The 12866-nt window shown below is 38.7% G+C and overlaps 1 protein-coding gene across 1 annotated transcript in view; it reads left to right on the top strand.

Moving 5' to 3' along the window:
- The window catches only part of LOC133762208 (CLK4-associating serine/arginine rich protein-like), a 191414-nt gene that overhangs the window by 149539 nt on the left and 29009 nt on the right, over positions 1–12866 (top strand). The window contains exon 3 of the mRNA XM_062195231.1: positions 1719–1800. Coding sequence (XP_062051215.1) covers positions 1719–1800 — 82 coding nt within the window. The remainder of the gene's footprint in view (positions 1–1718; positions 1801–12866) is intronic.

Here is a 12866-nt window from a genome sequence, read left to right as displayed (position 1 = left end):
CTTCATTGGTCTAAACTTTATTTTCTATGAAAGATGAACCCAAGTCTGAGTAATTATTAAGGTGAGCACTAGGCTAGATCATTGTTAAATTTGCTTACACTCTAAACAGAATATGAATTGTTCCTGGTCCATGTTATGATAAATAATATTAGTGGAAAATCTTGTCCAGACTTGAAAGATTTTCACATTTCTGTTAACTTTAATGTTTTAGAAAACATATTATCTTTGATACTACCTTCAAATGATAGAAGTCTGGCAGTTTCAAATCAGAGTCGAGATTCTTTTAATTATTGTTTGTTTTCCACTGATTAATCCTGACTCATTTCTCAATTATATTTTTAGAGAGTACATTAATGTGCGTGTAGTTCTAGTTGTATGGGTGAGGGAGGTGGACAGGTAAATATTTCACATAACTACGTCTGTTCTGATGTTTAAATTCTTCCTTTGCCAATGAATTGAGTTTCTGAAATATTCATTAGGATGTGACACTGTTTCTTGACACTAAAGGAACAGAAATGATGACAGCAGTAGGCTATGATAACTTATATTTATATTGCTGTGTATCTAGAGGGCCACTGAAAAACTTTTCAAATAGATTAAAAGACTGTAGATAAGCAAAAATTAAATTATAAAAAATGTGGGAAAAAGAAATAAAGGAAGAAAAACAGAAAACAAAAAATAAAATTGCAGACTTAAGCCTTTTGTTGACTTAAGTCAACAATACATTAAATATAAATGGTAAAAATACAATTAAAAATATATGGTCAGAGAATGTGCAATAATAGCATTCAACTATATGTAAGAGATTGTCAAATATAACGATAATGTAGGCAGGTGAAAGTGAAAGGATGAAGAGACATGTATCAAACATTAGTGAAAAGAAATCAGGAGTTGCTATATTAGATACAGTACTTTCTAGAGCACAGAATTAACAGCAACAGAAAGGAATATTACACAATTAAAACAAAATGGCTTCACCAAAAAGCATGGCAATCTTACCTTGGTGTGCACTTAGTAACTGAGTGGCAAAATACATAAAGTAAAAGCCGATGGAATTGAAAACAGAAATAGACGTATGCACAGTTAAAACTGCGAATTTCTTACCTCCTAGCCTTTCCAGCCTCATTCATGTCCTTTCTCTCTCTCTCCCTTGGCCTATTGTGCCATAGCCCCAGAGGCCCTTAGATGTCCGTGGACGTTCTTAGACACAGTTCCTACTTGTTACTGCATCCCTACTTAGAATTCTTTCTCTGGCTTGCTCCTTTACTTGATGCAGATTTTGGCACAAGTGTCACCTTACCTGGTAGGTTGCTCCTTGAAGTTTCTACCTGAAGTGGCATCCCTCTCCTAATCTATTCCCTCACCTGAATATATTCTCCTTCTGTTATCCTAAGTAGAATTGATACTTTAAAAAATTCCATGTCTTACATAAGAAACTTAAAAATCCCACTGTACTTTTTGTTTACTGTATGTTCTAGGATTTGGAGCATTTCATCAAAAAGGAAAGAAAACAAGCTGATTCACTGTATTTTTTCATCTTCTGCCAATTGCTCTAAATCTTTCTGTGCAGAATTTAAAGATTGTAAGGGTTCTGAAGTAGTCAATTATTGCAATTCACTATTTTTCCAAAACAGCTAAAAGACTTCAAAGACTGAAAACCCTGTCTGCACACACCATGCCTCTGCTTCTGAATGACTTGATTTTTAATTCTCTTCTAGGCTTTTTCATCAGTCTGTGGTACATATACACACTTCAAGAGGATCCTTAGAAATCGTGGACAAGCCTCCCCATATGTGGCAGGTATGTCATTTGTCTATCTGCAAAAAAAAAAAAATGTAACTTTTCTTCTTCTGTAGACCAATTCAAATTATGTTGGAACCCTCCGTTTAGCCATGTTCCAGCAATCTGAGATTGCATCTGAGGTACTGTGGTACTAAGGTTTTGAGGTGCTAACCTCTTGAGGGGCGGATCCCCAGTTCTTCATTTGGCATCGCTTCATTAGTCCTACTTGTTGTCGTCTTTTTTAGAAGTCTGGTACTTGTAGACCACTGCTAAGGCACAGCTTGATTTTTCTTCAAGGAATCATTTGCTGCCTTCTGTATTTATTTTTTGTTAGTTGGTTTGTGAGGCAGAGTGTGAGAGAGCAAGTGAGAGGCTGCAAGCTCTCCCCGTTTGCTGATTGATTCCCTCCAATGCACGCACTGGCTAAGGTTGGGCCAAGCCAGAACTGGAAACGCAATCCAGGTATTCCCCATGGGTGACAGGAACCCACGTACTTGAACTATCACCTGCTGCCTCCCAGTGTCTACATTAGCAGGGAGCTAGAATCAGCAGCCAGAGCTGGGAATTAAACTCAACTACTCTGAACCACTGTTTTAACCACAGGGCCTTAGCTTTTTCTAGGTAACTCCTTAAAAGCAGACATGGCTATTAGATGTTATTAAAACTATCTACTCCGTGCATTGCTGATCTGAAAAGCACGATACTTGTTCCAAGGCTCCTGTGTCATATGCTATGGTACTAGGTCCTTTGTGATGCCCATCAAGTTAATTTCCTTGGATATACCACTGAACTAGTTCTTAAGATTTGTTTATTTATTTGGAAGTCAGAGGTAGAAGAAGAGACAGAGACTTCTTCCACCCACTGGTTTATTAACCAGGTGACTGCAACGGCCAGGCTGAAGTCGGGAGCTTCTTCCAGGTCTGCTATGAGACTGGCAGGGGCCCAAGCACTTGGACCACCTTCCACTGCTTTTAGCAGGCAATTAGCAGGGAGCTATATTGGTAGTGGAGAAGCTGATACATGAAGTGGTACCCCTATGGGATGCTGACATTGCAGGCAGTAGATTGACCCACTTTGCCACAATGGCCCTGTCACTGAACCTTTTTTTTTTTTTTCAAATGCATTGGAGAAACATGGTGGGTATTCTCTTTCTGCTGGGTAAGATTTAAGTCTCAAGCATGGACCTTGCATGTTTACTCTTTGAGTTAAAAAAAAAAAAAGTCTTTTGGGGGCTGATGTTGTGTCACAGTGGGTAAAGCTGCTTCCTGCGACACCAGCATCCTGTTGGAGAGCTTGTTCAAGTTCCAACTGCTCCACTTCCCATCCAGCTCCTTGCTTATGGCCTGTGAAAAGCAGTGAAAGATGGCCCCAGCATTTGGGCCCCTGCCACCCACAAAGGAGACCCGCATTAAGCTCCTGACTTCTGCCTTCCTGAGCCCTAGCCATTGTGGCCGTCTGGGGAGTGAACTGGTGGATAGAAGATTCATTCATTATCCCTCCCTCTCTCCGTCCCTCCATGTAACTCTGACTTTGAAATAAACACATTTTTAAAATAAAGTCTTCTAGCCGCTGTCATAAAAAGCCTCCATTCAGAACCTAGTATGTCCAGTATTGGACTAGAATCATATATTTGAAGTTATTTAATATTAGTTTTATCTTGCCCAACAAGGGTCATTTTTGGGTTGAGATGTTTGAATGGAGGGCTGGTGCTTTTGTCTTCTTGTTTTGTATCTATCGCTGCCTCCTACATCTGCTAGTTGCTGTTGCTGAACCCTAAGGATTGGAGGATGGATTAGAAGATAAAAGTAACTCTGCTCAGAGGTGTTTCTTGCTTGAACCCCTGTTAGAGAAAGCTTTTCTGTTTTCTAGCCTTGGCAGATGGATAACTCTGCCTCTCGCCTAGCTGTTTCGGACTGGTTTTTGTCGCTCTTTTGTTAGGTCATGTGGCTTCCACTCCTCTGACTTGGGCAGGCTTGTCCATCAACTCTCCATCCCCTACTGAGCTCCTGATTTAGGTCATCTGTTTGCCATGGACTTCATTTGTTGTCTCACAGATACTCCAGGTGGTCTTCAGTGGCACTCTGGGCTGCTACTGTCAATCATGGCCTAGTCCTGCTCCCTGAAAACATACATCTAGTCAACCTCCATGGGCAGAAGGGCTGCAGGTACTTGCATTGTTTCAGAGATACTTCCATCTCAATATTCTTGTCTTGTCTGTCTCCAGGATGGCAGCCAGTCTGCAGTCCATTGGTTTCTCTCAAGCTCCAGGGAGTATCTCCAGGCCCTCTAAATTACATCTTTAAAGCCTCTGTGAAGGCTTATGGGAAAAATTGGCTTCTCGACTCCTTTGCTTGGAGAAGCAGAACTTGCTGTAGAGTAGCAGCTTTGTCCAAAAATGTCCTAAAGTTTCTCCTCTTCCCAGTCTTACCATCCATTGTATCTTCCTGTTGAGCTGTAGAGCTGTCCAACTAATTCTTTTCTTCTAAAATCTGCATTTTGATCTAATTTATCACTTTGGAACTTGATACTTTAGTGATGGTGCTTCAGTTCAGTTGAATCTTTCAATCTAACAGCTGCCAATCATACCCCCTACTGGGGACAGTGGAGCATGGTGTGGGGAACCAATAAGGGTACAACTACCTCACCTCATCTTGCTCTTGGATCCACTGATGTCTGTGCTTGCCTTGACTACCTTATAGGCCACTTAGAGGCATATAACTTTATATTTGTGCTTAGCTTAGTTCATACATAGTATGTTTCCTTCTAAGCCTATTTTTGTGTGTATGTGTGCATGGGAATTACTCTAATTCCCTAGAATCCTTAGGGTATTGTAACTCAGCCCAATAATCAACACTCCCCATCCATGCTTCTGCCTTGTCAATAGTTGTCTAATGCTAGGGCTATTTGACTGTGAGGAGAGAAGCAAGATAAAAAGAAATGAGGTAAAATACTGTGAGTATTATATCCTATAGGGAAAAATAAATATTGCCTGCCTTCTTCTGAGTACCTACATAAGATTTTTTTTAATCTTTATAACAACATTGCATGCTTTATATTAAGGGTCTGGCATCAGAGGAAATTGGACGTGTCAGCGTGCTAGGGCTGCCATAGCAAAACACCATGTATGAGGTGGCTTAAAAAGCATAAATTTGTTGTCTGAAAATTATGGAGATTAGAAGTCTGAAATCAAAGTGTTGTGAGACTTGATTCCTTCTGAATGCAGTGAGGGAAGAGTCTGTACCAGGTCCCTTTCATTGGCTTGTAGGTGGCTGTCGTGTCCCGTTGTCTCTTTTCTTTATTTTTCCTCTGTGTCTATCATCCTCTCCAGATTTTTTTCCTTTATCTAAGTTCAGTTGTTACATTGCATTAGGGCACATGCTAACCAGCCTCATCTGTGCACACTACATTCAGAAAGACTTTACAAATCAGGTTATGTTCTGAGGCACAGGGGTTAAGGCTTCAACATATGAATTTGGTGGGAGGTAGTCTAATTCAACCCCTAACAGGGCTCAAAGATGCACTATCATGTATAGGTCACACAGACACGGAAGTGCCGTGTAGAGACTGTGCACCATGACTGTGACTGCAAAGCTTGTGTGCCTTGTGCCGTACGACTCTTCATCTCAGACAGTAATGGTTTGTGAAGTTGCACAGTGGGGAGAAGAGCTCCATCCAGGAAAGCAGTTCCTGCTGATACATGAGGTTGAACCATCGCATGGAGTCACATCTAGTCTTCTGTATCTGTAGAGAGGTCCAATCTAGTATCATCTTAACACTGGCTATGTCTGGACTTGAAGTATGGGTTATACCAGGATTCCAGAAGTTGTTCAGCTTCTAAATTTATGTCAACTTGAGTTTGGTGGTGTTACTCCTGTGGGCTGTGGTTTGCCTTTTTAGTGTTCTTGACCTGTATTCGTGTCTTAATATGCTGTGTGTGTGGTCTCCTTCATGTAGGGCATATTGAAACAATGTGTAATAAAACAACACATTTAAATCATGCAAAAGAACAAGGATAAACTGTTTGCTCTAAAGTTCCTGTAGGCCTTTACTGGATAATGGTAATTATAGCTTAACCAAAACAGGAGAAAATATGTTCAACCTCAGTGGGGATTATATTTAGGAGAGTTATCAGATTGTTACGGATATTTTCCTTTTTCAAACAATTCTTAGTGCATCCTAGGTGGGAGATAAGAATTGTATCTTAGGTGGGAGATAGGAATTCTATTAGTGATTCAGGAATGTGGCTTTAAGCAGATGAATGTAATTTATCTAGATGGTAAAACAAAACAAAACTGTACTAGTCCTTTTGGTTATGGCGTTAAGTATAAATGTACAGAAATGTCCGTTGTAAGATTTTTCTTGCCAAAACTCTGATGGATGCTCACTTACTGAGAAATAAGTGTACTGAGAAACTTTTAAGAAAAATACATTTTAGCAAAGCTGCACTAAGGATATTTATTTAGATAATTGTGTACAGGAATCGAAAGATTATTTCCATAAAATAAACTGTTGGCCGTGTGAGTAAGCCTGGTACAGATGTGTAGGTTTGAAGAGACTTGAATAGCAGCTCTAATAAAAATTAGTTGGCCTGAAAGAACTTCTATATTATGAATTAAATCTCCCATTAGTAAAAGCAAATGGAGCCACTAAAAATATTTTTAAATAAGGGTTAAAAAATTGCTTTCACTACCAGTAACCAAAAGCAACAGACCCAGCCTTCTGGTTTCCAGTCATGTACCACGTAACATTTTGTTCAACCATGGACCACATATTGGATAGTAGTTGTGTTGTCTAGTGACGTCATTGACATCATAGCATCATAGTACAGCACATTACCTACATGTTTGTGGTGATGCTGGTATAAACTTATACTGCTAATTGTATAAAGTATAGCACATACAATTATGTATGGTGTATCATACTTTGTCATAGAAATAAACAGCTGTGTTATGGGTTGGCATATTGGCTCTCCTCAGCTTTGTATTGTTATTAAGAGTGTGATGATTCTACTTAACAAAAATGTAAGTTTGCTGTTAAACCTCATACTGTTAGGCAGGCAGCAGCCTCAGAAGTCTACCGTTTACTCTGTTTCTTGACTCCATCAAGAAGTCGCATCAGCTTATTGAGCCATACCAGCTAGATTCTGAGACGGCCAAGCTGCGGTATTTGTGTGACAGAGCAACCACTAAGGACCCATTTCTCAGAGTGTGTCTTCATCTTCAAGTGCCCTGTGGCTGTATTTGTTCCTCTTTTTTCATTTTGTTCATTCCATTGAGTCTTACTCAGTCCAGGCTCTTGGGAATTACGCGTGGCTAGGGGAAGGTTCTAGCACTGAAGGAGATTTTAATTTATCAGGGGAAACAGACAGTGAATGAGACCTTCTAACAGGAGGGAAAGAGGCCAAAGAGGTTACGGGAACTGTGTTGTCAGGTCTGGAAGTGCTTTAAGAGGTGAGTTGGAATAGAAACTTGAATAGAAATCCATCAGCCAAAAAAGAGGAGAGAATGGTATTTCAGTCTTAGGGAAGAACGTCTTTGAAGGTTTAGGAAGCTGGGAATAGCATCACAAGGAACTGTAAATACAGCAGTGTGTCTAGAACAACAGGGGATGAGATGAGAGAAGTAGGTGGGCATGGTACCATGGTGGGGGTGGGGTTGCACCGGTTATCCTCTTGGCAAGCAAGGCTTTCAAGCTGGGAGGGGGTATGTTTAGAATTTCATGTTAGAAAATCTTTGGTATGATTGGATAGATGGCTTAAAAGGTAGAAAGTTTAGGAGATTGTTAAGAAGCCACCTAGACTAAGAAGCTAATGTGAAGTTAAAATAAATGAAGCTTACTCAAGGGCCTCTCAAAATATTTTGGGAGGTACTTTAATATATGTTTTCACGGTCATTTGGTTTTAGAAGTTTTACAAACATAACAAGTTTTAAAACTTCTGTCAATTTAGTAATTTTTTTCTATTTCTGTTCTACAAACCTATATTACATTCTCTTTTTTAATAGGTGGCTTTGAAGTGCCCATACAGATTTTTTTATTCACAATATTATACCTTGTTTTTCTTTGCCTGCAAATATTACACAAATTGAAGACCCTTCAAATACAGAGCTAGTCCAAGTGTGATACTGCCATAAGCAGAATAAAGTTCACAAATTCTTAAAGCACGCTGCAGATGTAAAGAAAGACTCAGAAAGCTCTATAGGTGTGACAGAGAAGACAGTGACAGGATTACTCACTTCTAGAACCTGGTGAATGATAGGATTGTTAACAGTGCTTTTTTTTTTTTTTTAAAGGTAGTCATTATTATAAATAACATTTTATTGAAAGAGTGTGTGTTCGTATTTTCCGACTTACAGAAGTGGATTTATTGTGTCTGACTGTAAAGATGTTAATGTTGCCAAATTGTTTCTGCAGATAAATTGTGTTATTTAATACTGCTACAGTTCATGGAGAAATAGGTTTTCTTGTCCATGTTCCCGGTAGAGCTGGGTGTTACAATTTTAATTTTTTTGAACTGAATAATTGGGTAAAAATGGTACCTCCTTTCCCTTTTGCTTTGAAGTGAGATAAATGCGCTCATCATTGTGAGCTTTGTATCGGAATCTGTTTTCAGGGGCTAGTTACTGTGGTCTTTGCCTGGTGGTGATTTAGGAAGCATTAGGAGATAGTTGTAAATCTTTTATGTAAACAGTTACGTGAGACACCCTGAATGCATACATGGCGTGCATACCATAAAAGCTAGAAGTAGGTGCAGCTAAAATGATTCTGCAGATAAAATTATTTTCAACCAGATGCTAGCAAAGTTTTTGTCAGACGGGCTATCAGGTAAATACTTCAGGCTTTGTAGATTGCAAAGGAAAACAGCCTATTACGTAAGCATTTTCAGAAAGAGTTTACAAAAGTATTTTGACATAGCTCAAAATATAATAATGATAGAGTAAATTTTATACAATCAGTTAACTAATGAGAAAAAGAAATTTGGAAGGAAATCCTCTTAACTGTTGGTTCAAAGTTATTATCTCTGTCATGCATTTGTGAATGTTTGTTGAAAGTTATTTTGAGTTCACAGAATGAGTTTATTTGGACTATAGGCCAACCGATGCTGACTGATGTTTCAGACAGTGACATCATAAGAGTTAAGGATTTTTGAGAGGCATGAATGGACTGACCCAGTGCATGCTAACTCTCATGTATGACTTGACTTCCTAAATACCTACTGCAAACGGAAGCCAGGAGCCAGGAACCCCTTCATGGTTTCCTACGTGGGTGGCAGAGACCCAGTCACCTTAGCCATCTTCGGCTGCTTCCTAGGCTGCACACCAGTAGAAAAGTACAATAGGGAGTTTAGCTGGAACTTGAACACAGGCACTCCTCTATGGGATGTAGACGTCTCAACTGCTAGCTGGAAAGCCTGATCATAGACAGTGACATTCTGAAAGCATTTGCCACTAGGCTTTGTGAAAATTGGTCATATGTTTCAGTTCTCTTTTATACCTTATTTAAATCCCTTTGGGATCCTGTAATTTGCAGATACACTCAACAAAACAAGTGTAGGTGCGTGTGTGGATGTGCACATGTGTGGTGCATAGTGGGTATTGGTAGATTTATTCTGCTTTGTTAATGGAATTTGGCATCTATCAGAATGGCAACACTGTTACATTGAAAAATTTTGTTTGTTTAGATAAATACACCCTATAAGTGAAACGGAAAACCATATTTGCCGGGTCCAAATTTATTCTGTTGCTGTATGTACTGGAAACAGATTTTGAATATTACTGGTTTGACTTTGCATCAAATGTCAGTTGGTTCTGTTCACTCCCTTCTGCCTCTGTTACCTTTTGGGAGTCTGTGCTTTTGCTTTGCTGTTGCTCAACAGTTTTCTTTGAAGTCTTCATTCTTCTCTGGACTTCGCTCACCAACTTAATGTCTTGAAATGTTTTGTATGATTCATATTTCATGTGCTACTGGTTTTTTATGGTAAGGTCACTCATTTCCTATGGTTTCAAGAAAGAAAATAAGGAAGGGAAAAAAATAAAGTGGAAAGATACTGAAAATTTTAAAATAAGCTAGCAAGTTAGTTCCACCTGCTTCAGAGATTGGGTTGTCTGTCTTGAAAGTTTAAACTGGAATTTGATTTTCTAAATCTGAAACTGATTTTTTTACTTTAGATCTTTGGTGAACACATTGACATGCCTATTAAAACTTGAGTAAATTTAGCTTTGGTCAAGGGTATGCTGAATTTTGGATAGGATTTCATAACACTAATGATTGGATTGAAAGTTTATGTTCGGGGGAGGGCATCCTGTTGTAGCCACCATTTGGGATCCTGGGATCTCCTATCAGAGTACTGACTGAATTTCTTTTTCTTCCACTTACAATCCAGCTTCTTGATAGTGTATCCTGGGAACGGTAGATGATGACTCAAGTACTGGGATTCCCAAGACTGACTTGGGAGACATGGATTGAGTTTTAGGCACCAGGCATTGTTCTGGTCCAACCCTGCCTGTTAGCCTTTTGTATTTTTTCTTTGAAAAATGTTCACATTCTTTGCCCATTGCTTAACTATATTGTTTGCTTTGCTGTTGATTTTCTTGAGCTCCTTACATATTCAGGATATTAATCCTTTACTATTAATTTTTTATTTATTTGACAGGTAGAGTTATAGACAGACAGAGAGAAAGGTCTTCCTTCTGTTAGTTCACTCGCCAAATGGCCGCTATGGCCAGCACTGTGCCTATCTGAAGCCAGGAGCCAGGTGCTTCTTCCTGGTCTCCCATGCTGGTTCAGGGGCCCAAGCACTTGGGCCATCCTCCACTGCCCTCCCAGGCCACAGCAGAGAGCTAGACTGGAAGAGGAACAACCGGGACTGGAACCTGGCGCCTATATGGGATGCTGGCATCTCAGGCAGAAGGATATTAATCCTTTATAAGATGTATGGTTTGCATATATTTTCTCCGATTCTGTCAGTTATATCATGACTTTGTTTCTTGAGCAGTACAGAAGCTCATTAACTTGATGTAATCCCATTTCTATTTTTGCCTGTGCTTTGGAGGTCTTAACACAACAAGTGTTCTCTGAGGCCAATGTGCTGTGGCACTTTCCCTGTGATTTCTTGATTGTTTCAAGTCTTAAATTTAGATACTTGATCCATTTTGAGTTGATATTTGTATAGGGTGCAAAGTTGTAGTCTTATACCCAACTTCTACGTGTGAAAATCCAATTTGCCCAAAACCTTGTATTGAACAGACTGTCCTTTCTCCAGGAAATTTTTTTTAGCAAATTTGTCAAAGATTGGTTGATTCTAGATGTGTGTATTTATTTCTGAGGTTCGTGTTCTGTTGCATTGGTCTACATATCTATTTTTATGCCAGTACCATGTAGTTCTGTTTACAATAGCCTTCAGTATGTGTTGAGATCTGGTATTGTGGTGCCTCCAGCTTTGCTGTTTAGCATTGCTTTGGCTATTTGGGGTCTGTTGTGTTTGCATATTGTTTGGAATGTTTGGTCCAGTTATATGAAGAATGTCCTTGACGTTTTGATGGGGATTGCATTTAATTTGTAAATAGCTTTATGTAGGACTGTCTTTTTGATGACGTGTCAATCTATGGATATAAAGATTTTCTCCTTTTTTTTGTGACTTCCTTTTGTCTTCTGTTTCTTTGATTAATGTTTTATAATTTTCATTGTGAAAATCTTTGACACATCTGTGGTTAAAGTTATCCCAAGTTAGTTACATTTTTTATAGCCATTGTGAATGGAATTGTTCTTTTAAATTCTTTGAACCGGATCATGATTCATGCATAAGAATGCTATTGATTTTCATGTGTCGATTTTTGTGTCCTGAAACTTTACAGACAGGGATAATTTGACTTCCATGTTTCCCACTTGAGTCTCCTTAAATTCTTTTTCTTGCTTAGTTCAGGCTACAATTTCCAGAACTGTACTGAATAAAACTGGTCAGAGTGGGCATTGTTGTCTGGTTTCAGATGCTAGTGAAAATGCTTTCAGCTTTTCCCCACTGGATATTATGTTGGCTGTGGGCTTGTCATATATTGCCTTTACTTATTGAGGTATATTCCTTCTGTACCTAATTTCTAAAGGTTTTTTTTTTTTTTAATCATGAAATGATGTTGTATTTTATCAAATGCTTTCTCTGCCTCTGTTGAGATAATCATATAATTTTTATCCTTTATTTTGCTGATATGATTTATCATGCCTACTGATTTGCATATGTTGAGCCATGCCTGCAACTCCTGGGATAAATTCTACTTGGTGAGGGTAGATGATCTTTTTGGTGTGTCATTGGCTTTGATTTCCTAATACTTCATTGAGGATTTTTGCATCTGCTCTTACTATGAACATTGGTCTTTAGTTTTCTGTTTTGTTGTACCTTTGTCTGGGTTTGGAATTAACATAGTGGTAGCCTCATAGAAGGAGCTTTGAAGGGATCCCTGATCTTTTTCAATTGTTTGCAATAGTATAAGAAGAATTGCTGTTAGTCTTTTCTTGAAAGTTTCATAGAATTATACAGTGACACCATCTAATCCTGGACTTTTCTTTGTTGGGAGACTATTTACTACTTACTTATTCTCATCCTTAGAAAGTCTGAAGAGATCAATAACTAAGTCTTTGTGCCTCAGTTTTTGTTAAGTTATACATGTCCAGAAATCTATCCAATTTTCTAAATTTTTAAATTTCCTAATAGTTGTACATAATGGTTCTTACTTTATCTTTGTATTTCTGTGTGATACCAGTGGTAAATCTTTTTAATTTTTTTCACCTCTGATTATATTGATTTAACTCTAACCTGTCCATCTGGGTCTCCCACATGGGTGGCAGGGATGCTAGTCCTGGGTCATCTTGCAATGATTTTTCTTTTCCAGGCATAATAGCAGGGAGCTGGACAGGAAGTGGAACAGCCAGGACTTGAACTGGTTCATACGGAATGCTGGCCTAGCACTGCCCCTTAAGTGTGTCTGTCTCTCTCTCTCTCTCTATCTCTGTCTCTCTGTCTTTGGATTAGTCTAATAGTTCATTAATTAAAAAAAATTTTTAAAAACCACATCTTCATTTCATTAATCTTCTGT

Source organism: Lepus europaeus, chromosome 6, assembly GCF_033115175.1.
Source record: "Lepus europaeus isolate LE1 chromosome 6, mLepTim1.pri, whole genome shotgun sequence".
NCBI lineage: Eukaryota > Metazoa > Chordata > Mammalia > Lagomorpha > Leporidae > Lepus > Lepus europaeus.
Note: the sequence above shows the minus strand (reverse complement) of the source record. Positions and strands in the feature narration are given on the sequence as shown.